The 26,076-nt window shown below is 39.2% G+C and overlaps 1 protein-coding gene across 2 annotated transcripts in view; it reads right to left on the reverse strand.

The window, feature by feature from the left end:
• MCM9 (minichromosome maintenance 9 homologous recombination repair factor) overlaps window positions 1-25,014 on the reverse strand; it is a 123,266-nt gene extending 98,252 nt beyond the window's left edge. The window contains exons 1-7 of one of the 2 annotated variants that reach the window (XM_002817292.6): window positions 24,765-25,014; window positions 21,268-21,586; window positions 13,667-13,983; window positions 11,841-11,922; window positions 7,389-7,589; window positions 3,159-3,284; window positions 1,491-1,610 (exon numbers count right to left, since the gene is read on the reverse strand). In XM_002817292.6, the coding sequence (XP_002817338.4) occupies window positions 1,491-1,610; window positions 3,159-3,284; window positions 7,389-7,589; window positions 11,841-11,922; window positions 13,667-13,983; window positions 21,268-21,571 (1,150 nt within the window). In that variant the 5' untranslated portion in view covers window positions 21,572-21,586; window positions 24,765-25,014. The remainder of the gene's footprint in view (window positions 1-1,490; window positions 1,611-3,158; window positions 3,285-7,388; window positions 7,590-11,840; window positions 11,923-13,666; window positions 13,984-21,267; window positions 21,587-24,764) is intronic. The other variant, XM_063724969.1, reaches the window with a different exon arrangement.
• Window positions 25,015-26,076: the final 1,062 nt, after the last annotated feature.

Raw genomic sequence — 26,076 nt, forward strand, 5'->3', positions numbered from 1 at the left:
TTTATATTTATGTTAAAAAATTTCATGAAAACGCAACCTTAGTGCACCTTTACTATGCAGTATTTTGGTATTTTTTTTATTGTATTTTACTTTGAAAGTGCTGGTTTTGACCCACTGAATTGACTTTTATGACTCTAATGGGTTGCAATACACAATCTGAAGAAAGGCTAGTCTGGCCCTTTGGGTAGACCAGAAGTAGCAATAACTATTCTATAACCGTAAAATTTATATTCCCTATACTTGTTCTCTCATATTTGGATTATGATCTTTGCATTAAAAAGGAGGAAATGTGCTAATATACTTTTATACTAATTCGCTAATCCAGTGAATCAGCAGCAATTCACTTTCAAACTGCCCAAATACTCTGAAATTACCAATCATCCACTTAGATGGCTTGGACTCATTTCTTGACACTCTACATAATTACTTAAACATTCCACATAATTACTTGGGAAGCATCTTTGTTATTGGTGTCATTTTATACAGAACTCTAGAACACTGGGTCATACGGATTTAAAACACATGGGAAATATTCTTTATATATTCTTGCCTAGTATCCTGAAGTTTGTCTACCCTTAATTCCAAAAATCCATTCTTGTCAATGGTTAATATACTGTTTAGTTATATTTCAAAACCTGAGACCCCCTTAACAGTTTTCCACTTATAAAGGACCATTAATTGGCCATTTTCTGTTGTATGATAAATTTTAAAGTGTAAGTTTCTCATTAGAAATTTGAGCATTCATTAGCCCAGTGGAAGTTAATCTGACTCCCTTAACAAGTAGCAAACATTTTTAAAATGTGTGAAGCCAAGGGTCTGTTTTCAGAAGAACAGAAACATTACCCAATCAAAACTGTAAAAATACAAAATAGCATCAAACATATTTTTTAAAATAATTTTTTTCTAAATTCCCTGGGTCACTTTATTTATAATCAAATCTTGACATTCCACCTGCAAAGGCTTTTAAGTGTACTTGCTAAAGATTCATTACAACTTATGAATGAAGCTCCACATTGCAATGATGGAAGTATATTTTCCAAATATTAATAAACATTCCCTACCTAAGAAATTTCAGTAGGAGCTACTGTTGCCTATCAGATTTATGAGCATGAAAATGCCTTAAGCTCTATGCCATCTATCTACTTGGTAAAGTGAAATATCCCCCTCTTTAGTTTAACATTCTGGTTGCTGAGTCTTGATAAAATGCCAGATGATACGGACTTTTTCCTGCATAAACGTATGAAGGTAATCACTAGAGAATGAGAAAATTGAATAGGATTGTTCAAAACTAAGATGCAAAGTGAAGGTGGAGCTTTCAAGATATTTTGTTAGAGCTACCAAAATAACACTGCATATTTCCTTCCATTTTTAGCGGTAACTCAAAAATTAGCTTGAAATTTATCCTATTATAGGTAGTTTTTCATTAGAAAAAACCATTGTGTTAACTTCTGAAGTAATGTTAAATTACTTGAAATTGTCACATACAATACCTGCACTAGTAGATCCAATTCCTGTGGTCAGCACAGATCTTGGTGTAATCTTTGCTGCATATTTGAGGAATTGAGATTTCCCTGTGCCAGGATCCCCAACCAATAAAAGATGAGATTCACCTAGGAAAAAGCAAATATATCAAGTTTTAAATTTCTATAAAAGGGCCCATGAATAATTAGAAAATGGTCCATTTGGAATGCCAACAAAATATTACATAGTATTTTTACTGTGTACTTTTACACAGGGTCGTTTGAGAAAGGATTTAACTAGAAAATCCTTAGAAAGTTAACTGTCATAAACAGTCTTTAATTGATTACTAAATGTGACATAGAATCTAAATTCTATTAATTAATTATGTGCTATTTCCAGATGTTCAGGCCTATGTTTAACATTTTAAAAAATATCTGGGGCCAGGTGTGGTGGCTCACACTTGTAATCCCAGCATTTGGGAGGCCAAGGCAGGAGGGTCACTTGAGCTTGGAAATGTGAGACCAGCCTGGGCAAGACTCCATCTCTACAAAAACAAATAAAAAATGTTTGGCTTGTAAAGTTTCTGATTTACTCTATTTTTAAATATCAAACTACTATGATTAAATCCTTGCATACAAGCCATATAAGTATTTTATTCTATTTTTATTTAAGCACTTAGAAGTATTAGGGATTTTACAAGTACTTTATAAATATCAAATTACTTATGATGGCAACAGTTAAGACCTTTTCATTTATGAAAATTTTAGTAACTTAGTAAAATATGTATCTTAAAATAAGTACTCATTTTGCAAATGTAACATAAATAACATGTGCATATCCTGTGGTACATATGATTTCACTGACCAAGTTTCTTCAGCAATTCTCAAGTGTTTCCTAAATACATTAATAGGAAACCCCTATTTAAGCTCAACATTTGGCAGAGTGCCTTGCAAAACAGTAGGTGATCAAAACATATAAGGACAGCTTATACTTACTATTCTATACTGTACTACATGGTTTTCGAGTCCCTACTAACAGCCTGATTTATAACAATGCCCTTTTAGTCTTTTGGTTTAATTTTTGGTTATTATGGCCCACATACGGGGCCATAATAACCCGTATGCCAGACTCTGGTTCAGTGTGTTAGCTGCAAAAGAGCTTTCTGCCATCTGGACATAATTATACACTTAAGAGTAATCTTTTCTTGAAGGTGTGACCTGCAGCAGCACCCCATGGCAGATGGCACATTTGCTATCTACCAGCAGAAGGAGAATCAGCAGGCAGATGACTGAAAGCAGCAGTCTAAGAGAAACACAGTGACAGCCACAGATGGAGAGACGCCGACTGGAGACATTAAAATACACTATTTCTAATCTTTTTCCTTTTGAAAACAGACCGGGGATCCAACAAAAAACACAGTAATAGAAACAAAGATTTTATTTTGTGGCATCCTTATAGGCTATAGCAAAAGTATATGCCATAGAAAAATGTAACTTCTTTCAGTCTTTCTGGAACTCTAGAAAGTAGCTTCTGATATACAGATGCTAGACTAAGTATGAGATATTCAGACAACTGTCAGTTTTATAAGATTACAATTGGAAAATAAAACCCAACAAGCAGTTTTTATTTGGGAAAGAAAAAGTTCTAGCTTCCCTCCATGTGTCAATATTACTCAAAATTTCTAAATAGGTACTAACCTCTGACCCGTGTTCCTGTAGCATCAGTCCTTTGAATCCCACCAGCCAGCACCATGGCCACAGCAAGCTTTACTAGATACATTCCAAACACTTGAGGGCACAAGCTAGCCAATATTACATTCCTTCCTAGGAAAAGCAGAAAGATCAGAAATCAGCAATAATTTTCAAGAAACCCCAACTGAAATTTCCCTTCCTTTCCTATCTGACCATCCTCATTTAAATATACTCTACTACGTGAAATGATCAGGAGGTCCAATTCCAAATGACCAACAGGATTAAAGGAGGAAATAACTTTGTTTTGGTTCAAAATGTCCCGTTTTTTTTGAGACAGGGTCTCACTCTGTCACCTAGGTTGGAGTGCAGTGGCGTGATCATAGCTCACTGCAGCCTCAAACTCCTGGGCTCGAGCAATCCTTCTGCCTCAGCCTCCTGAGTAGTTGGGACAGCAGGTGTGCAGCACCACGCTCAGCTAATTTTTTTTTTCTCTTTTGGAGCAACGTGGTCTCACTATGTTGCCCAGGCTAGTCTCACTCCTGGGCTCAAGCGATCCTTTCATATCAGCCTCCCAAAGTGCTGGGATTACCACCCAGCACTCATGAGTGGTATGAGCTACCGTATGTACTTTCTATGTGATAATTTCAGTAAAATTACTCCACTGCCTAAATAAAAGGAAGGTATTCAATCTCAGAAATAATGCGTCAGATCATACAAGTCAGTAATCTTTAAATACAGAGGCAGCTGGAGCTCATGAAGCTATTCCAAAGGTATAAGAAGAAATAAGTAAAAAATCCATCCTCCCAAGTCAATTCAGCATTTGCTCTGAGCAGTCTGGTAAATTCTGTTTTATCTGGAACAAAGTTACACGGGCATCAAGGCATTAAGAAGATCACTGCACACCACAACCCTAGCAGTGTTAAGTATGAGATCTCGAATTCTTCTGATCATGTGCTTTAATTAAAAGAATATTACTGTTTGGGGTTCTGTTTTCAGAAATAACGCACCAAATCTGAGAATCTGCCTATCTCTTCCATGAATAAAGCAGGTATTTCATTCAGTCATTGGCCTAACCAACCTATGGAATTCCAACAAGCCATTCCTGAGCCTTTCCACAACTTATAGCCCTATACACAAAGGCTACTTTTTGTAATGAATCAACACTGATTCAGTGGCAACTAATCTATGATAATGTGGCCTGCGATGGCAGAAATGGTGAAGAAAGAAAATCTTTTAGTAAAAAAGGAACCAGAAGATTTAGTAAATCCAGGAAGTTCATTACTTGCTGAAGGAATCCCTCCCTGTTTGAAGGTAGAAAGCCTGGAGAAAAGGTCAGGAATCCAAGCAGATAAGACTTGACAGCAGGTAGGTAAATTGTGACCAGAATCTAGCGATTACACATGGAAGGAAAGAAGAAATAGCCCCAACAAACAGGTTCAAGAGTAGGCAAATTGATCTGAGAATTACATAAGCCAAAACTTAGAGCCAATTTTACTGAGTAACATGCTGATGGGAAGCATATCCTTGTGGTAAGAGGACAGGCTCTGGTGTCATGTTTGGATTCAAATCCCAGTGCTATTAATTACCAACTGCGCAAGTTTCTTAACCTCTGCCTCCATTTCTTGTCTGCAAAATGGAGATTATAATGGTATCAAGACAGAATTGTTGAGAATCAAGGGAGTTAATAAGTATACAACATATAAATAATAACTGGCATATAGTGGGAACTACTTAGCTGTAACTGTTAGCTATTTTATTACCTGTATTATTTGTGCATCTTTCTGATCTAAAGATTTCCTCACACTGTAGTCAACACAAAAGACTACAAAGGTAGGACTGGGGTCCCAGAGAGAAGCAAAAAGGAAGGGCCAAATGTGTTGTCTAAGTTGAAAAGCTTGATTCCTTGGATCATGGCAGCAGAAGCTCTCATGGCTATATCATGGAAGAAAATGCATTAGCACCAGTACTACCCCCATCCTCACCTCCCTCCCAAATTTCTAGTTCTAGACCATGTCAATAGTGTGGCAAAGGCCTAGTTATCTACTCTTGTGTGGCCCTCAGTTATCTCAATGAAGAGAACTTAGGCCCTTAGTAATCTCAGAATTAAGATAAGTCAGTGACCCCCAAAGTGGGTTCAGATGGCCCAAAACACTCCAACCCTTACATCTGGGTTTCTAACATCTAAGCACCAGGGTCAAGGAATCCCTCAGCTGACAGCAGATCAGAATAAGGCCCCTAGGTTCATCCTAGCCAGTACCCACAGGATCAGGTCTTAAGCAAGTCAACCTCCAAGTACTGATCAGTGAAGCATTCTCCAGCTTTAGACTAGCAAAATGAAGATGTTCTGTTGGATACAGCTTCCCAACTTCACCTCTCCTCCCTCCAACACACTCACCAACACTCTGAAATGGAGGAATACAGTACACTGGTGCTGGTCCATAGGAAACTAAGAGAGAATCCATTCATACTAACAAGAGAAACACTGCCTTATTTTCTTGCTATCTTCCTACTTGTATTTCTCACAAGATTATTATATTTACTTCTGCCTTTTATCCAATAAATGGCTCATGCAACAGTAGCCTAATTAAAACAAGACAGATTCTTTAATTGCCAGCACAAAGCATGTCTGAAGATCTAGTTAGAGTACCATATGATGGCCTTCCCTTCATTGTTAAGAGGTAGAACTGAGCTGTGACACTGTAATAAATAAATAAATAACAGTAGTCCAAGGAAGAGTTACAAATTTTTATAAGGATAGAATCCTAAGAAACCATTTTCAGGCTGTTCAGGCTGGGCACAGTGTAATCTCAGCACTTTGCGAGACAGAGGTGTGAGGATCGCTTGAGCCTAGGAGTTCAAGACCAGCCTGGGAAACATAGCATAGTGAGAACCCTGTCTACTTTAAAAAAAAAAAAAAAGAAATAAAAAAAGAAACCATTTTAATTTTAAAAATCATTTAAAAATGTATGATTCTTAAAGTGCCTGCTTCATAAATCTATAATGTGGAGAACTTTTGCTTCTTTCTATACAGATCAGATAAAAGAAAGATCAGGAACTACTAATGTGCTATATACATTTATACACCAAAAAAAAAAAAAAAGAAAAAAGAAAAAATCCCATAAAATAAAAGCAAACTATCCCTATTTAGGGAAATGGAAGCATTATTAATTATTATTATTATTATTATTATTATTTGAGACAGAGTCTCACTCTGTCGCCCAGGCTGGAGTGCAGTGGCGCGATCTTGGCTCATTGCAACCTCCGCCTCCCGGGCTCAAGTGATTCTCCTGTCTCAGCCTCACAAGTTGCTAGGACTACCGGTGCACGCCACCACACCTGGCTAATTTTTGTATTTTTAGTAGAGACAGGGTTTCACCATGTTGGCCAGGCTGGTTTCAAACTCCTGACCTCAAGTGACCCACCCACCTTGGCCTCTCCAAGTGCTGGGATTACAGGCATGAGCCACCATGCCCAGCCAGAAGCCTTATTTTTTAAAATAATATCTATCTAATTTAGCATGTGATTTAAGAATAAAGTAATCAATATCTCTTAGATTTGAGGGGAGTGTTATTAGAAATGTCTATTACTGGCTTCAGTTTATTTTTCTCAAAAGATGTCTCCATGGAGAAATGAAAACAGGCACTTGAAGATTTAATTGGTGCTTTATACACTTGACATTTTTTAATAAAATACACTACAAACCCAATGGCTGTGATGTTTTATTCTATGTAATTACACCTGAATGTCACAGTCAAAATTTTTGCTTGTGATGACAAAGCTTATTGTCTGCATCTTCTCTCATCTTTTTCCTAGTTATTCCCTGTTTTAAAATCTTCAGCCAAAATAGTGTAAAGTTATATCTTTATTATTGAAAATACATCAAAGAGAAACAATGGCTTTAATAGGATGAGGGTTCATAATAGGATGAGTTTTGCCTTTTTAAAGAACTATATTTTTAATTGATATGATAGGAAATTCTGAAATTGTTTTGGCAGTGTATGAGGTGTTTAAAATAATAGTTAGAAATGAAATATCTCCAGGCAGATTGCTAAATAGAAGAGTATGGCAGAAAAAGGCTTCAAAGGGAGACTATAGCTACAGGTACTGACTAATCCTACCCTTTAAACTCAGTCATTGAGTTATGCGGCATCTAAGACTGTCAAATCACAGACATCATATTTAACCACTGAATGTAATACCATTAATAATAATCAGTTTTAGCCCTTAAACACAAACCTGCAAAGGGATCACTCTTATAGTATTCCCAAAAATCTTCGAATTCCTTTCGGACCTCCTCATCCATGATGATCCCTGAGGACTGCTCATTATTTACTTGGATGTAATTTGCTTTCAGGACTATCTCCACTTCACAGCGCACATCTTGCTGAAAGGGCTTCCACCGTTGCATTACAATCCCATAGATAGTGAGGTCATCACCTAGGAAAAAGCATCAAGTGAGTCCAGCAGTAGCATCCTGCATGCTGAGCACAGACTCAAAATGACAAAGGACCAGAAATTAGAAATAAACCACTCCCTTGCTAGAGTTTACAATGTGTACACTCATCCAGAAAACAATTTAGGGGCAGAATAACACCTCAGATTCTTGACTTTTGTCCCCCACAGTCATGTATCTGTAAAGTGAAAAGCTGAAGTCAGTATTTCCTATTTTTCATAACCTGCTACATGATAATCATACAAAATTATTACTTTTCACTGGGAAAAGAGTTTACTGGATGATTCATTCATCACAGTTACATTGGATGAAATGTTCATCCTCTGAGTCTCTAACCATTTAGCTCTCATTTGGAGAAGAGATGTGGGAACTGCAGCCAGAAGGTTAAACTATAATTTGGAGTCAGGAAAAGAGACAACCTTGTGATGACTGGCAGGTAGTTTGGGTTTCTTACATGTTCATTTTTACTTAACTCATTTGCTAATATTTTACTCACTGCCCCCTCACATCTTTTTTAATGAACCAAAGAAAAAATGAACTAAGAAATGAATAAATACCTGTTCTACTTCAAAGTTCCTTCCCACAAAATATAAAAGCACAAGATACAATCCTGCTTGTTCCTTGCTGATGGTTCTCTCCTACCTGAGGAAACCCTCCCACCATTCCTGGTAGGCAGAACCAACTTTTATAGATTTTCCTAAGAGGCCCTAGGTAGTTTATAGGCACACTCGCCAAACATTGCCATCTGTACTTATTACGACATACAATGCAATGCATCAGTTAACAAGTATATACAAATGTTTGGCGTTCCATATTTTGGTACTGGAGAAAGTGGGCCAAAAACAAACATGAAAAAAATCATAATCCTGGTCCCCCCAAATTTTAATCTTGTTGAACACAGGGTGTTGGACGTGCCCCAACCCCAATTCTGGTATTTATATTTTGCATAATAAACACTGTCTCAGAACTAACAGGCAATTCTTCATTTCCAAGCCTTTGTGCCAATTATATGATAAGTGCTGATGAAAAATGCCTTTCACTCTCTAAATTTCAATGAGTAATCTGCACAGCTTTTGATTTCCTAAAGGACAGTGCTAAATTCATGGAACTGGTGGTGCCAATTGACAGAATAGAAGGCACATTTCTAGTTTAAGGCAACTTCATACTACATGGTTACGAACACATTAAGTAAGTGCTTTAAAAGTTTCCAAGATCTTTCCTAAGCCACTACTTAATGATTTTCAAACCCAATCAGGAATGATGATCATTTACTATATTGTCTGACTCCAAATTTCTAGGTAAAAATGATTGGGGGCAACTTTACATAACGACATGGAACAATTCTCTATTATGGTCATTTTAATGGGTTATGTTTAGGTTGTTTCTAAACTAGTTAAATGAGGAACTTAATGTTTAGATATATGACCCATAAGTAATAATCTAATGTCAATAAGCAGTGATTATGTGGAAAATACAGAGCACTGAAGCATGGCCAAGAGTACTGACCTCATCAGATTTGGATTTAAATCCCAGCTCCACTGCTCATAGGCTACGTGACCTTGGGCAAATTATCTACCTTTCCTAAGCCTGTTTCTTGACCTACAAAATGTGAATGATTATATTTACATCACGGTACTATAGTGAGAATTAGATCGGATAATGTATGTAAATTACTTAATGCAGTTATCTAGAACACGGCAAGTGCTCAGTAAATATTAGCTCTTCTTATACTAAACCTACCTTACATTTGTAAAGTAATTAATACCTTTAAAAGCCCTTCAATATATACGTGTTTTCTTTACTCAAATACTTACTGAATGGCAGATTCATATCATCACCAGAACAATTGTGAGGTATACATGATAGTCCAAGACAACAGATATTCACCTTAAACTTCCGTATTTTTCAAAAGTAACGTTATAAGCAACGTTATTTTCAGGAAGCTAAAATTCTTACTTTTCTACAATCCAGTCTCTCTGTGCCCCTATATCATCTGCGGCATCTTTACTACTGTAGCCATTGCCAGTCAGACCCATCTCTCAGATCTCCTGTGGCACTGACATTTACCAGCACACACCCTCCAACTTCATTTACTCTTCACGTGCCAAAGTGGGGTTCCTAACTAGATCGTAAATTCCTGAGGGGCAAGGATTATATACTATTTGTGTCTTTTGATTCCCACAGAGGTTTATAGCTAAGGATACATGAAAAAATAGCTGTTGATAGATTGCTTCTATCCATCCTTCGTTATTAATGACATTTGAAAGAAAAACAACTTAAGACTTATTTCCAGTACAGAAAGAATTCAGTTTAGATGAACTGCATGAAAAGATCTTATTCTCAATTGACGGATATTTTCATGTTCAGGCTGAGCTTATATAAGAACTGCTTTGCTGAGACAGATATTACAGATTTACGTTAAAATCTAGTCCTATATGAGCAAGGTATTTTGACATATTCTGGGGTTGCTTAGCAGGCAATCCATAATCAAAGCTGTTATCTCATTAGTATACTATTTAGACAACTGTACGTTAATATACGTCGGCTATCTGAAACCTAGAAGAGGTCCCTCACCAGAATCCGAAGACACTGGCATCCTCATCTCCAACCTCCAGCCTCCAAAACTGTGAGAAATAAATATTTGTTGTTGAAGCCACCCAGTCTATGGTGATTTGTTAGAGCAGCCTGATATAGTTTGGATAATTGTCCCCACTCAAATCTCATGTTGAGATATAATCCCTAGTATTGGAGGAGAGGCCTGGTAGGAGGTGTCTGGATCATGCAGGTGGATCCCTCATGAATGGCTTGGGCCATCCTTTTGGTGATAAAGGAGCTCTCACTCTGAGTTTGAATGAGCTCTGTTCATTTAAATGTGTGTGGCACCTCCTCCCTCCCCACTCTTGCTCCTTTCACCATGTGATGTGCCTGCTCCCCCTCTCCCTTCTGCCATGATTGTAAACTTCCTGACACCTCAGAAGAAGCTGAGCCTATGTCTGCACCATGCTTCCTGTACAGCCTGTAGAACTGTGAGCCAATTAAACCTGTTTTCTTTATAAATTTCCCCGTCCCAGGTACTTCTTTATAGCAATGCAAGAATCAACTAACAGCCCAAAATGACTAAAACATCACCCTTCCACAAATACTTTTAAGTTTGATTTCTTCTTAGTCTCCCCAGTGAGGAGAGGGAACATGATGAGTTGACAGGGACAAAGGAGAGCTCAGGACCAGTCTGGTTGGCCTAAAGAGTAAAGCATAAGCTCAGAATGACACTGGAACAATCAGGCTTTTGGAACTCTCAGATTTCCAGAACAGTTCTGAGGCTCAGAAAGTCTTTAAATTGCCTGGAACATTGCAGATTATCCAGATCAACTGCCACTGTAGGGCCTAAATCCCTAACAATGTACTGTATATGCTGTGCTTGACTGTCTATGAGAAAAAGAACTCATCACCATCTAAGGCCCATGTTAGACACCTCTAATTATTAGGTATTAAGTCAAAATCTACCTCCTTGTGGCTTATCCCACTGAAACCCAACAGCATCTTCTGTAATTACAATTCTATTTCTATGTGACAGTCTTCTAACTATTGAAAGTTGGTTGTCATGTCCTTCCTCAGGCTTCTCCATGCTAAACATGTATAGTTCTTCATTGAGTATGGGTTTCAAGTACCCTCCCAATTCAGGTATCGGCCAATGAAAACATTGAGGACCCTCAGAAGACAGCAGACTAAAATACTAAAATCAGTGACTCCAATCATGGTGTCACCAGCACAGAGCAGAGAGGAATGATGTCCTTTCTTCTAGGCACCAATAAGACACGCAGCAGCATTTAAGAGAGTCACATTCTCTAATTCATTTTATAAAAGTGTCCACTAAATTCACTACATTTTTAAAAGTTCCTGCTGTTAAGCTACAACGCACTGAAAAGAGCCTTAAATTAGACATCAGTGGGTCTGGATTCATGTTCCAGTTATGCCACTTAACTCTCTAGGTGACCTTAGACAAGTCAAGTTCTTCATTCATAAAACAAGCACCTGGACTAGCTGCTGTTGTATAGATCTAGCCTAGCTCTCTTCCTGCTATCACTTCCCACCTGCCGGTTTCTAATCTCAAGGTGAGCAATTAAAGCTCTACATTTCCCTTGCCAGTGATCTTGGGAAAATAAAAAGTGGCTTTTCCTAATCAATACTTTAGGACTACCTACACAAGCTAAAAAAAAAAATTCCCCTCTTCTTACCAGATTTGCAACTATCCACTAAGTCATCTTCCAGAATAACCTTCATAGATCGTGGAATACTTCCAACAGATAGCCTTTGAACCTACCAAAGAAAAGAAAACAGATTCTGAGTATGCTTAAATACATGTTAAGTATCCAGAAGTCTAGCAGTACTTGAAATTACTATTTTTATTTCTCTGGTATATCATACAATTTAATTATAATGGGGATTTAAGTAATTGTTCTTGAAAACTATGTACTATCAATTTAAGAATTCACTAAATAAAATATACATACGGAAAATATCTCCAAATATGATCTATATAATCTACCTTGCGGATGGTCAAAGTAAACGTATGCTCCAACTACTAAATTTAATAACAAAGTTAACTTTATCTAGAAAAGAGGGGTATTTCTTTCCTGATCGCTAATCAAAAGACCTGGGACAAATCACCCAGTCCCTATGATTACTCCTTAGTAACACAACCCTAGTTTTATTCCATGTGGACATGCGCCTAATACAAAGACTGTATTTCCCAGGCTCCCTTGAATATTGAACATAGATATGGTCATATGATGGAACTCTGACCAATGAGATATCATAAGCAGACAATGCAAGAGACTTGCAAGGAGACTGCTTAAGTGGACAATTGGTTAGGTGGTAGGCACTTTTGCCTATTGTTCTCTGACTACAACACACATGTGATGGAGCTGTAGCCAGCATCCTGGCCCACAGCCAATCATCAGAAGAGAAGCCATGTATTAAGAATGGTTGAGGCCGGGTGTGGTGGCTCACATCTATAATCCCAGCACTTTGGGAGGCCGAGGTGGGTGGATCACCTGAGGTTAGAGGGTTTGAGACCAGCCTGACCAACATCGCAAAACCCTGTCTCTACTAAAAATACAGAATTAGCCAGGTGAGGTGGCACACGCCCGTAATCCCAGCTACTCGGGAGGCTAAGACAGGAGAAATGCCTGAACCCAGGAGGTAGAGGTTACAGTGAGTCAAGATCACACCATTGCACTCCAGCCTGGGCAACAACAGTGAAACTCCATCTCAAAAAAAAAAAAAAAAAAAAGCAAAGAAAAGAATGGTTGAATAGAAAGACAGGAGTCTGAGTTCTCAACAGTGAACTAGCCTTGAACTGCCTATCTGTTAATTATGTTAGGTAAGAATAAACCTTTGTGTTTAAGCTGCAAGCAAATGAAAATCAGGCTCACTCTTACTTCTTAAAGAGTGTTTACAAATACTTCATTTAGCACAGCAAATAAGAGTGGGTCCAAACTCCAAATCTTGTTCACTCCAATGTGATTTTTTTTTTTTTTTTTTTTTCAGAGACAGGGTCTCACTCTGTCAACCAGGCTAGAATGCAGAGGCACGATCCATAGCTCACTGCCGCCCAGAACTCCTTGGTTCAAGTGATCTTCCTGCCTCAGATTCCTGAGTAGCTGCGATTATAAGCCCAAGCCACCATGCCTGGCCACTCCAATGTTTAACCATTTAAGCATTAATTAATCTTCTGTCCCTTAGCTAAGAACATTAATTTTATTCTATTCTTCAGTTAAGAACAGCTAGGGTGGACTTCTTAAACATTCACTTCTTTAATTTTAACATAATTAAGTCATTTCACAACTTTCTTGTCAATGCTCTACCTAAAAAGGATGACTGCATGGTTTCTAATGACTATATTCAGATATATGTGGAACAGTTTCAAGCTTGATCTTCCACAAAGTGACAGCACAAGTACATTTGTATCCATTCTGTGTTCCCTAATCCTACCAATGTGCCCATAGCTGAAAAACACTTCTTCAAATTTGTTATTTATCTCGTTTATGTGACTATTTACCTGTTCCTGAATTTTGATTTCCTGGTAATCTCTACACCTGGTTGGAGACGAAGACAAGCCTGAGAGGCAAGTGAATTTAGAGGAATCACAGCTCTCCAAGCTGGGACACGAGGATGGCCGGCAAAAGGTGTAATACTGCTCGAAGTCAGCCTTGATCACAAACACATGCTTGCATTTGTTACACATGTAATCCCGCTCAAACTCCAGAACCTTCACCAGACTTGTTCGAATCACTGTCCCAGTGACAGATAAAAAGTGTCCCACATCCTTGGTTTTAGGTATGTGTTCCCTCACCAGCTCAGGACAGACAGGCAAACCTGATGGAGAAAACAAAAAAACAGCATCAACTTCAATCTTGAGATTTGACTCCGAGGGATACATTCTTCTCCTATTTCCTGAAAGATAAATTTTAATTTCAGGGGAAAAAAAAAGATTGTGTTTTACTAAGAAAAAATCAGATCATCAACTCTATTAAGAAAATATAAATAATTATTGCAAATAACAGTTATCAGTAGAGTTTTTTTTAATCCAGATACTGCACAATGAGTAGACCATGTTTTAAAGCAAACAGCTAGATGTTATAATAACCAGGATTTTAAAAAGGACTTATTCTCACAAGAGGGCTATCTCAGTAGGATCTAAAGTATATAATTTTAACAGCATTTAACAAAAAATATATTGCCGCTTGCCACAGATAAAATCAACTGATGATTATTTTAGTAAATCACGCAGCAGACCGATAAAGAGATGGTAGCATGATGACCAAAGAGTTCCACAGCACTAGAAAGTTACTTTTTCAGTCAGACTCAATTTATTAATACATAAATATGACAGTGTTTTTGAGCCCTGACTTACCTAGCGGTTTACCTGCAGCATCACCTTATCCTATAAAAGCCTCCTGTTTTTCAACATTAAAAAACAGGCAACAGAAAAGGTACAAAATGCCAAAGAAAATTCTTACTCAGTCGGCACCGTGGCTCACACTTGGGAAGCCAAGGTAGGAGAACCGCTGGGGCCCAGGAGATCAAGATTAGCCTGGGCAACATAGTGGGACCCCATCCCTATAAAAAATTAAAAAATCAGCTGGGCATGGTGGTGCATGCCTATAGCCCCAGCAACTTGGTAGGGCTGAAGTGGGAGGATCTCTTGAGCCCAGGAGGTCAAGGCTACAGTAACCATGGTCACTCCACTGAACTCCAGTTTGGGGAATAGAGGAAGACCCTGCCCAAAAAAAAAGAAAGAGAGGGAAGGAGGAAGATAGGAGGGAAGGAGAAAGAGAAAAAGAGAGGGGAAGAGGGGAAGAGGGGAGGGGAGGGGAGGAGGAAAATCTTATGTGGAAATTCCCTCTTTCTCATGTTTGGCTACAATGCACCATTGGGGTGGAAAGATGCTGGCTCTAAAGGCTAATTCCTAACAGGTTTATTGAAATAGCAACTGTTATGCTGGTTCATGTCTCCTGTCTTGTCCTTAGTATTTAGCGGTTCAAAAACCAGGTAAGTACGCCTACTGAAGGCCCATCTATCAGATTGTCCAGCCCATGAGAAATGCCATAATAGGAATCATTATACCTTAAGTTTCTATGGTCAGCATATTTTCTCCTAGTTGATACATCTATTCTGAAAGCCAATCAGAAGGTAGTTTAGGAAGTATGAGGGGAAAAAGCAAATTAGAGTAACTGAATGTTTAAGGTGCCATGCAATGTTAACCTACTGTTACAGGTTACAAGTCTACAGATAGACTTGAATTTTCTGTTGGTTGGCTGAAATTCTCTCTCAATACACTGCAGAGTGTATAGACAAACAGGTGGCCATTGCCAACATTTGCCCCTATGACTCTTTTTTCTATGCTTCTAAGACTGACTTGCCCATTTTCTAATGAACATATTCATTATTTACATTAATTCAGATTGCATCACATTTTGCCATTAAGGGAGACACACTTTCGTTCATATCCTAGAATGTTAAAAAACAAGAAACAGCCCAGAGATCTCTCTCTCTTGTTTACCTGGCCTTAACTGGAATGTATATTGTAATATATCTTAACACTGCTTGTAGATTCTCGGTTACATTTATTTTGCTCCCTACATGAATACTTTAAAAAAATATGAATACTTAAAAAAAAGCAAGATATAATTCACATACCATAAAATTTACCCTATAAAGTACATAATTCAGTGGCAATTAGTATATTCACAATATTGTACAACCATCACCACTAATTCCAGAACATTTTCATAATTTCAAAAAGAAACCCTGTACCCAGTAGCAGTCACTCCCCATTCTTCCGTGACCCTAGGTGCTGGCAACCATTGATCTATTTTTGGTCTTCATGAATTTACCTATTCTGGAAATTTCACACGTAGATGCTCCGTGACTTACCATGGGGTTACATCTCAATAAACCCATCGTAAACTGAAAATGTTGTAAGTTGAAAGTGCGTTTGGTACACCTAACCCACTGAACATCATAGCTTAGCCTACCTAGCCTACCTTGAACATACTCAGAATACTAACATTAGCCTACAGTTGGGCAAAATAATCTAACACAAGGCCTATTTTATAATTAAGTGTTGACTATTTCATCTTATTTACTGAATACTACACTAAAAGTGACAAACAGAATAATTTATGGGTGCTCAAAGTATGGTTTCTACTGAATCACTTTCACATACTCATAAAGTCAAAAAATTTTACGTCAGGGATATCTGAACAAAACCATACAATATGTGGTCTTTTGAATCTGGCTTCATTTACTTAGAATAATGTTTTCAAGATTCATTCCTGTTGTAACATATACAGTACTTCACTCTTTTTATGACTAAATAATATTCCACTGTTTAGATATACCATATTTTGTTTATTCATTTATTAGTTGATGGACACTTAGGTTGTTTCCACTTTTTGGCTATTATGAATAATGCTACTACAAACATTTGTATGCAAATTCTTGTTTGAACTGTTTTCGATTATCTTGGGCATACACCTAAGGAGCAGAATTGCTGGGTCACATGGTTATTAAAATGATTTTTTAAAATAATTTTATTTTTATGTTTGCAAACAGTCACTAAGTACTCTCTATTGTACATATACAGAAGGATACTCGAGTGGGAAATATGATAATTAACCCAATTTGCTTCTCGAAATATAAACAGAATGTATCAACAATTACTTCTAAGAAGGAAGGCAAAAAGGAGAATAGAAAAAAAATAGGTTAAGAAAACTTACTTTAACAAAAATTCTTTGGGTTTCTGAAATATTCATTCTCTCTTCCTTGGCCCTAAAGAAATATCATTTTTGCCTCCCATTTCTAGTCCCCTCATCTCAGTTCTGCTTCAGATGCAAATTGATTGTTCAGTTTAAATTATATAGTCAGTATATTAAAACAAGAAAAGCTAAGATCAGGAGAACCACATTACAGAAAATGTGGTGTTACTCTGATGTTATGCATAACTGAAGAATGCCCAATGAGATTACAGACTGCCTAGCATAATTTAGAAAAGTCTTCGGATTTTTGGCTGGATGTGGTGGCTCATGCCTGTAATCCCAGCACTTTGGGAGGCAGAGGCAGGTGGATCACCTGAGGTTGGGAGTTTGAGACCAGCCTGACCAACATGGAGAAACCTCATCTCTACTAAAAATACAAAAAATTAGCCAGGTGTGGTGGCACATGCCTGTAATCCTAGCTACTCGGGAGGGTGAGGCAAGAGAATTGCTTGAACTTGGGAGGTGGAGGTTGCGGCGAGCCAAGATCATGCCACTGCACTCCAGACTGGGCAACAAGAGCAAAACTCTTGTCTCAAAAAAAAAAAAAAAAAAAAGGGAAAAGAAAGAAAAGTCTTTGGATTTTCAATGTGATGAAGTGATGTATCAATGAAGTCTTACATAATATAAACTGTATAGACAGACACTTGTTATTTTTGGCTTAAAAACAAATTCTGGTTTAACAACAAAGCTGTGTAATTTAATTGTAGTTTTATTCCTAGAAAGCTATCTTTAATTTGATTGTGTTTCTTACTGTAAATAGCATCTTAGAATGGAAGAATAAAACACCATATGCCCCACTGCTTCTAGAGTAACCCGAGCAATACATAATGAAGGCCAAATCTCCTTTGCTTTTACCCTTCCATGGCTTGCCACAGATCTAAGAATAAGGAACCAAATCTGGACTGGACTATAGGGCCTTTTGTGACTGGCTTCCTGTTTTATCAAGACTTCTGCGCACTTTTTCACATACAGTGCTCCCTTTGTCTCAGTGCTCTCCTCTTCACTCTGCTCCTTAAAAATGCCCACACTAAGAAGCAATGCAGTGGTTAAGAATACAGACTCAGGCCAGGCACGGTGGCTCATGCTTGTAATCCCAGAACTGGGGAGGCCAACGTGGGGGTATCACCTGAGGTCAGGAGTTCGAAACCAGGCTGGCCAACATCGTGAAACCCTGTCTCTACTAAAAATACAAAAATTAGCCGGGTGTGGTGGCACACGCCTGCAATCCCAGCTACTCGGGAGGCTGAGGCAGGAGAATCGCTTGAACCTGGGAGGCAGAGGTTGCAGTGAGCCGAGATTGCACCTGTGCACTCCAGCTTGGGAAATAGAGCGAGACTCTGTCTCAGAAAAACAAAGAATACAGACTCGAGCTAGAATGCTTAGGTTTGAGTCACAACTCTGTCACTTACTAGCTGTGTGACCTTGGCCAAGTTGTAACCTCTCAGATTTCTCATCTATAAAATAACAACAGAACCTATCACACAGGGTAATAAGAAAACTAGAAGAATTCATAGCTTACACATGTAATCCCAGTACTTTGGGAGGCTGAAGCAGAAGGATCACTTGAGGCTAGGAGTTCAAGACCAGCCTGAGCAACACAGAGACCCCACCTCTACAAAAAAAAAAAAAAATTTAAATAGCTGAGTGTGGTGGCACATGCCTGTAGTCCCAGCTACCCAGGAGGCTGAGGTGGGAGGATCGCTTGAGCCCAGAAGTTAGAGACTGCAGTGAGCTATGATTGTTGTGCAACTGCATTCCAGCCTGGGCAACATCAAAAAAAAAAAAAAAAGAATCCATACATGTAAAGTTTCTGAACATATTACTCGGCATATAGAAAGTGCTATTTAAACATTAATTCTGGCCGGGCACTATGGCTCATGCCTGCAATCCCAGCATTTTGGGAGGCCAAGGTGGGCAGATCACCTGAGGCCAGGAGTTCAAGACCAGCCTGAGCAACATGGCAAAACTCTGTCTCTACCAAAAACACAAAAATTAGCTGGGCATGGTGGCACGTGCCTGTAATTCCAGCTACTTGGGAGGCTGAGGCAGGAGGACTGCTTGAACCCGGGAGGCAGAGGTTGCAGTGAGACAAGATTGCATCACTGGACTCCAGCCTGGACAACAGAGCGAGACCCTGTCTCAAAAACAAAAACAAAAACAAAAAACAACATACCTTGAGTGAGGCATGCATCACACATAAAAGTTTCCATTAAGCTCCCATACAATAATGCTTAATATATACATACGCATGTATCTGTAGGCATGCATACACCATCTGGTAAATATTTGACTATACAGCTGTCTGCCATACAGCCCTGAGTTTTTTAAAGGAGGGAAAAACTATATTCTTTTTGGTTTCCCAAGATCCTAGCAAATGCCTACTGATGTTTTGTTTAGTAGTAACATAATTTGTAACTTACTTTTTCAGAGAATTGAAAAAATAAGCTAAATTCACCTGAAACTGATAGGGTCACTTAGGCAGACAGGATTGTATTACTTAAACTCAGTATGGAAAGGTATCTGAAAATAATGGCAGCCTAAAACTATTTCCTAAATAGCATTTCGACAACATTAACTAAAGTCCCCCTTAATAATCCTTTTGCAAACTTATTAATAGGAAACATTGGCCAGACATGATGGCTCACATCTATAATCCCAACACTGTGGGAGGCCAAAGGAGGAGGATCACTTGAGCTTGGGAGTTTAATACCAGCCTGGGCAACAGAGTGAGACTCCATCTCTAATTTTTAAAAAAGGCTGGGCGGGCGGAACCCTTTTTCTTGATCCCATCAAGAGATTATCTAGTACCCTGATGCATAATGATTAATAATCTTCATAATTTATCCTAGCAAGTGTAACTGCAGATAATATTTTTCATTTAAATTAAGTATTTGGTCTTTTTGGGAATCTTAACTTGCCTCCAAGAAGTTCTACTATAGTGACTCCAAACCTTTTTGGAACTCGGGAAGCATCCTTATTGATTACAAATCACTACTCTTCTCAAATGTACTATAAAGTAAATATTTATTTATTTATTTATTTTATATTATTTTTATTTATTTATTTATTTTGAGACGGAGTCTCGCTCTGTTGCCCAGGCTGGAGTGCAACGGTGCGATCTCGGCTCACTGCAAGCTCCGCCTCCTAGGTTCACACCATTCTCCTGCCTCAGCCTCCTGAGTAGCTGGGACTACAGGCGCCCGCCACCATGCCCTGCTAATTTTTTTTGTATTTTTAGTAGAGACGGGGTTTCACCATGTTAGCCAGGATGGTCTCAATCTCCTGACCTTGTGATCTGCCCACCTCAGCCTCCCAAAGTGCTGGGATTACAGGCGTGAGCCACCACGCCCGGCCGGTAAATATTTATTTTTAAACAAAAGGGTATGTGTGTTCTCCAACTTAATCACAGACTGCCCTCAATATTCTGGACCTGCTTTTAATTTTACCAAATCTTTCTTACCAGCCTTTATTAATTTATACAATAATGGCATAGTTAAATTTTGTCTTAATTAGGGGGTTGACAGGGACTCTAGAAGTGGTTTGCAAGTGAAGAAACTGAGGCTCAGTGAGATAAAATAACTTACTAAGTCTCCCAGGTTAGGCGTGTAGCCTTTAAATCCAATTCTTCTCTTTCACCACACCATGTCTTCCAAGAAATTATTTCCATGCAGCGAACTAAATAAAAATTGTTACACTATAGTGTCACTTTTCCCTAAAATTCTTAATTCAACTCTATCCATCCTGCTAAAAAATCACTTTTAAAACAGAAAGTGAGGGGCAAGAACTCCTAGAGGCAGGAATTCAAGGACACAGCTTTGCCACCCCAAGCTGCTGATTGCTCCACTGCAGTTTCTTAACAATTAAGATGCTTTATCTGTCATGCATTCAACAAAAATGTATCGAGTAACTGGTAGGCAGACTGCACAATGCTAATACTGATATTTAAAAATAACTAATTTCCTAAAATAGTTCTGAAGATCCCTGGACAAGATCTATCACTTTTCTAATTCTTTGTATTACCAGTTCTTTTATTGTTAGTAACCACAAAAGCTCATAAAGCTGTTTTGAATTACATTTTTATACACAGATGTGGAAATATATAGACACACAAGTATACTGCTGTCTCCACACATTCTCCTTCCCCTCAGTGGGCATGACTCATACTTCATGCCCACAGAACACAATTATTATTCTGCTCTAAAAGAAGTGACCATCAACTACATAACAGATATATATTTTAAGTATAAATATCAATTATTTCTTAGTGTTCTGAATCTAGTATATTTTCTCAAAATCTTTCTAGAAGATAGTATGGCAGTAAAATCCTTAAGTGATTTACCTGATATCCTGGCATGAAGATTCTGTTTCATGGAAACACCCTCAGGCTGAGAAAGGGACTGGAGAATTGTCAAGGCTGACCTTCGCAGTGCACTATCAAAAATTGTAAGCACTTCATTGGGGAACATGTTGAAATATTCCCCGATTTCCATGTTGGTCTCAAACAGAGTCATGGCATTAACCACAACTGGGTAATGAGCATCTTCATCCCTTTCCTTCAAGATTAGAAGAATATCATTCTTATGGTATTCCGAAACATATGACTCAAACACTTGACCAACCAGTGTAACTTGATCGCTATTCATCTTGAATCTAGGTAACTAAAGAAAAAAAAAGGATCGTATTATATATTTGATACTCAAGATGTACACACAATTTAACAAAAACGATTGGTTACAAATCACACTGGCTTTGGGTCATACTATAATCACAAAATAATATCTGAATTCAAATCTTAATGAAATCTGAATTATCTGATACAGTCACAGTACATGTACTTCAAAAATGAGTGAAGTCAAATGTAAGTCAAATAACTATGTTGGTACCGATTATCAAAATCCAAAATAGTTCAAAGCATTTCTCATCTTTTCCCCAAATTTCCTTCATATTAACCCTGCATTAATATACAGGCATGCACCTAATAACATTTCCGGACTGCACTTATAAAAGTGGTCTCATAAGATTATAATACCGTATCCTTATTGTATCTTTTCTATGTTTAGATACATAAATACCATTGTGTTACAACAACTGCGTACAGTATTCAGTACAATAATATGATGTACAGGTTTATAGCCTAAGAGCAACAGGCTATGCCATATAGCCTAGGTGTGTAGTAGGCTGCATCATCTAGGTTTGTGTAAATATACTCTATGATGCTCACATAAGGACAAAATCACCTAATGACAAATTTCTCAGACTGTATCCCCATCATTAAATGACATATAATGGTATTTATTTTACATAATATATGTAAGAGGCCACATTCCATACACACACATTTGCTCTCAAGTATAAAATCTGAAACATATCTTTTGGCTTAAGTCAGTAACAGTGAAGTTCTTTGCAAGAGTCCTGGTTCTAGCTTTTGTTTATATGAACAGCGTATCATTCTTTCGTGTGTTCTCTCTCTCTCTCTTTAGTTATACACACACTCATGTGTATTCTGCTATGTAACTGAAACACATACCATTAATCAGACTGACAGCCAGTTCTGACATGAATAATTAACAGACTGTCCTTAGAAATTCATACTTGGAAGTGAATTTATTTCCTTCTTTCTCTTTCTTACCCTAGGAAATCTACTGGGTTCTGCAGAAACAGCTGTCAACAATGCAAAGAAAGCAGATAAACATAGGAAGGGGAAAAAACACTGAGTCTTCAAATAATAAAAAAGTATTATTGAAAATAAATACAGCATATACCATTACTTTATCTCATTCCCCTGGCACTCTATTAAAAAGTATGTATCTACAGATAAAAAGCACCTACCCCCATTCTAGTTTCATGTATACAGACGGATAACAAATTACATATGTATAAACCCAATTCAATGTCCATTTCCTAGTATCTACCATGTACAAGGCACTATGCTGGCAAATGAAAAGTATAGTAAAAGGTTCTCTATGTCCTCAGAAATCCAAGGGGCAAATAAAACGAAACAGTGCTCTATCAGTGGTCAAAAATGCAATATGAATAGGAGTCAAAGGAGAGGGAGGTTAAATTTAAATGAGGTGACGATCTCAGAAGTAGCACTGGACAGTTAGAAACAAGCTGTCCAAATAAGAAACACTTATTTGGGGCCGGGCGCAGTGGCTCATGCCTGTAATCCCAGCACTTTGGGAGGCCGAGGCAGGTGGATAACGAGGTCAGGAGATCGAGACCATCCTGGCTAACACGGTGAAATCCCGTCTCTACTAAAAAAAAATACAAAAAAAAAATTAGCTGGGCGTGGTGGTGGGCGCCTGTAGTCCCAGCTACTCGGGAGGCTGAGGTAGGAGAATGGCGTGAACCCGGGAGGCGGAGCTTGCAGTGAGCCGAGACCGCACCACTGCACTCTTCAGCCTGGGCACAGAGAGAGACTCCGCCAAAAAAAAAAAAAAAAAAGAGAGAGAAACACTTATTTCGTTTGGAAAGAGATTGAGCACTGGAGAAGAGGTGTACTTAAATATGACTTATTTCATTTGTCCAACATTTATTGTACTGGACTCTACAAATACGAATATTAAAGGAGACTGCTATAAAGTTCACAGTTTATCATCCTAAGTACGTGTTATACACGCTATTTGCTATATTTTGCTTTCTCTGAGAACCTACTATTCCGCAAGGTGTGAAAGGTTTAAGAAGTACATACAACAGTTAGATCAAGAATCCTGACAACTATAGGAGGCCAGAGTGAGAGTAAGAACGAGTAAATGTATATCCAAGACAATGAGTGGAAATAAATTACGGCCTCCACGGTAATTTGTTTTTGATTAAGCAATATAAATTCAGCCAAGTGTAAAGCAGAAAAAGCACTTGGGAAGGAATATCTCCACAATGTGGACTTTGCCAAAAAAAAAAAAAAAATCTGGACTCCCAAGAGTGGCTACAAGAGAATCACTATGATTCTATTAAAGTATATTAAGTTTAGAGCCACAAATTTAGCAATTTGAAAAATAGCTCCACACAAGGCAGGAAAAGGGCAGCAGCAGAATTGAACGTTCAAATTAAGGTCAGATTAAATTTTGCCTAGTTAGGCCAGCATTTCTATGGTTATATGGACCATCGTTCTTCATTCCCTTTCAACATCTATGCAAAACTGACTAATCAACTGCGTTATCAGCAGTTTGCTAACTCAATAAACGTACCTACTACCCACCCAGATAGACACTGGAGGCACTTTTTGTTTTGAGAAGGGTCATTTCACAACTTTCAAGTTCTCTTTCCTTTTCTTATTGAATATTTGGGGTCAAAATAAAATCATTTGCTTTACTTTGTCCTCTTGACCACAGCGAAGCGTCGAAAAGAAGACAGGAGAGTGCCTAACTGCACTGGCATCCCCCAGCTGTCCCCGGGAATCGCGGCAGCTCCCCTCCCCACCCCCGCCCCGCCCCGCCCCGCCCGCCTGCACCTGCCGGGAGCCCCGCCCTCTCCGCGCGGGCTGGCGGGACGCGCGCCCTCGGCCCCGCCCCACTCCCTCCGCCCCTCTCACTGCGGGGGCGCGCCATTTCGCGCCTCCGGGCCTCTCGGCTGCCCCAGGGGCGCCTGGCAAACGTGGAGTCGCTCGGTTTTGGAGGCATGCTTTCCAAACTTTCTAATTCACAGGGTCTCTGCACGCAGCCCCTGCCCCACGACACCTTGGCAGTCTCTGAGACTTCTTGGGCTCTTCTCCCGGGCAGCTCCCATGCCTGTCCGGTCCCGGAGTTGAATAGTTTTTGAAGTAATGAGACGGGAACGAGACTTGGGACGAACTGGAGAGAAACATAACCGCGAAAGGAGGAGGCCGCTATAACTTACTGGCTGTGTCAGAAGTCGCCGGGGACGCGCTGCTCCCGAGGCCGAGGAGCCCAGAGAGCTCCAGCCAGGCAGCGGGTTCGTCTCCGGCGCAGGAAGGCTGGTGGGGCGGGGTGCGCGCGTGCACGTGGCCGCTCGAGGCGCCACCGGCCGCGGGGACGCGCGGGCTGTGTCGGGCGGCCTAGTGCCTGCGGCTCTGCCGGGCCTGCGCTCTCGACCGACGCCGGGCCGCGCACCGCCTCAACTTCCCTGCCCCGGCGGCTCTTCCGGATGGAGACGAGGCAGCGGGGCGGGGCGGGGCGGAGCGGGCGGATTGGGGCGGGGCCAGGAGGGTCCCGGGCGGGGAGAGGGGCGGGACCCGAGCGGTGACCTCAGGTTAAGTGGCGAGAGCAGGGTTGTGCGGCGGCTCAGATCGGATCTTAGGGTTTGTTTTTTGTCTGTCCAAGGAATTTGCCAACCCAAGGACACAGAGGATCTCTTCTGTGTTTTCTGACACAAGTTTTAGAATTTTAGGTTTTACATTGAGGTCTGTGATCCAATTAGAGCTAATTTTTGTCTGTGGTGCCAAGTATGGATCTTAGGTCATTTTTTTGCATGTGAATAGTGTCATTTGTTCAGGGAGCTTTATTTTTCTCACTGAATAGCTTTTGCACCTATGTTTAAAATCACTTGTCCCTAAAGCATCAGTTGTGGGTCTATTCTTAGACTTTCTGTTCCGACAATTTATTATATTTCTCTCTACAAAAATACCACATTGTCTTGATTCCTGTAGAGTCATAAGAGTCTTAAAATCAGATCGTGTTTGGCCTCCAATTTTTTGTTCTTTTTCAAAAATGTTCTGGCTCATCTAGTCCCTTGGGTTTTCATATGAATGTTAAAATCAGCTTGTCACTTTAAAAAGTTGGGATTGTGATTGGAGTTACATTTCGTCTATAGATCCATATGAGAATAATTTACATGTTAACAATATTTAGTTATGACCCTTAAAGTAAGCCTCTTCATTTATTTAGGTGTTATTTCACTCAGCAAATGTTTTGATCTTTTGTCAGGTCTAGCCCTATATAGGCCATTCTCACACTGCTAATAAAGACATACCTGAGACTGGGTAATTTATAAAGGAAAGAGGTTTAATTGACTTACAGTTCAGCATGGCTGGGGAGACTTCAGGAAACTTAAAATCATGGCAGAAGCGGGAACAAACGTCCTTCTTCGTAGGGCTGCAGGAAGGAGAAGTGAGGAGCAAGGAGGGAAAAGCCCCTTAGAAAACCATCAGATCTTGTGATATCTCACTCACTATCAGAGAACAGCATGGGAA

This window comes from Pongo abelii, chromosome 5 (genome assembly GCF_028885655.2).
Source record: "Pongo abelii isolate AG06213 chromosome 5, NHGRI_mPonAbe1-v2.0_pri, whole genome shotgun sequence".
Taxonomy (NCBI): domain Eukaryota; kingdom Metazoa; phylum Chordata; class Mammalia; order Primates; family Hominidae; genus Pongo; species Pongo abelii.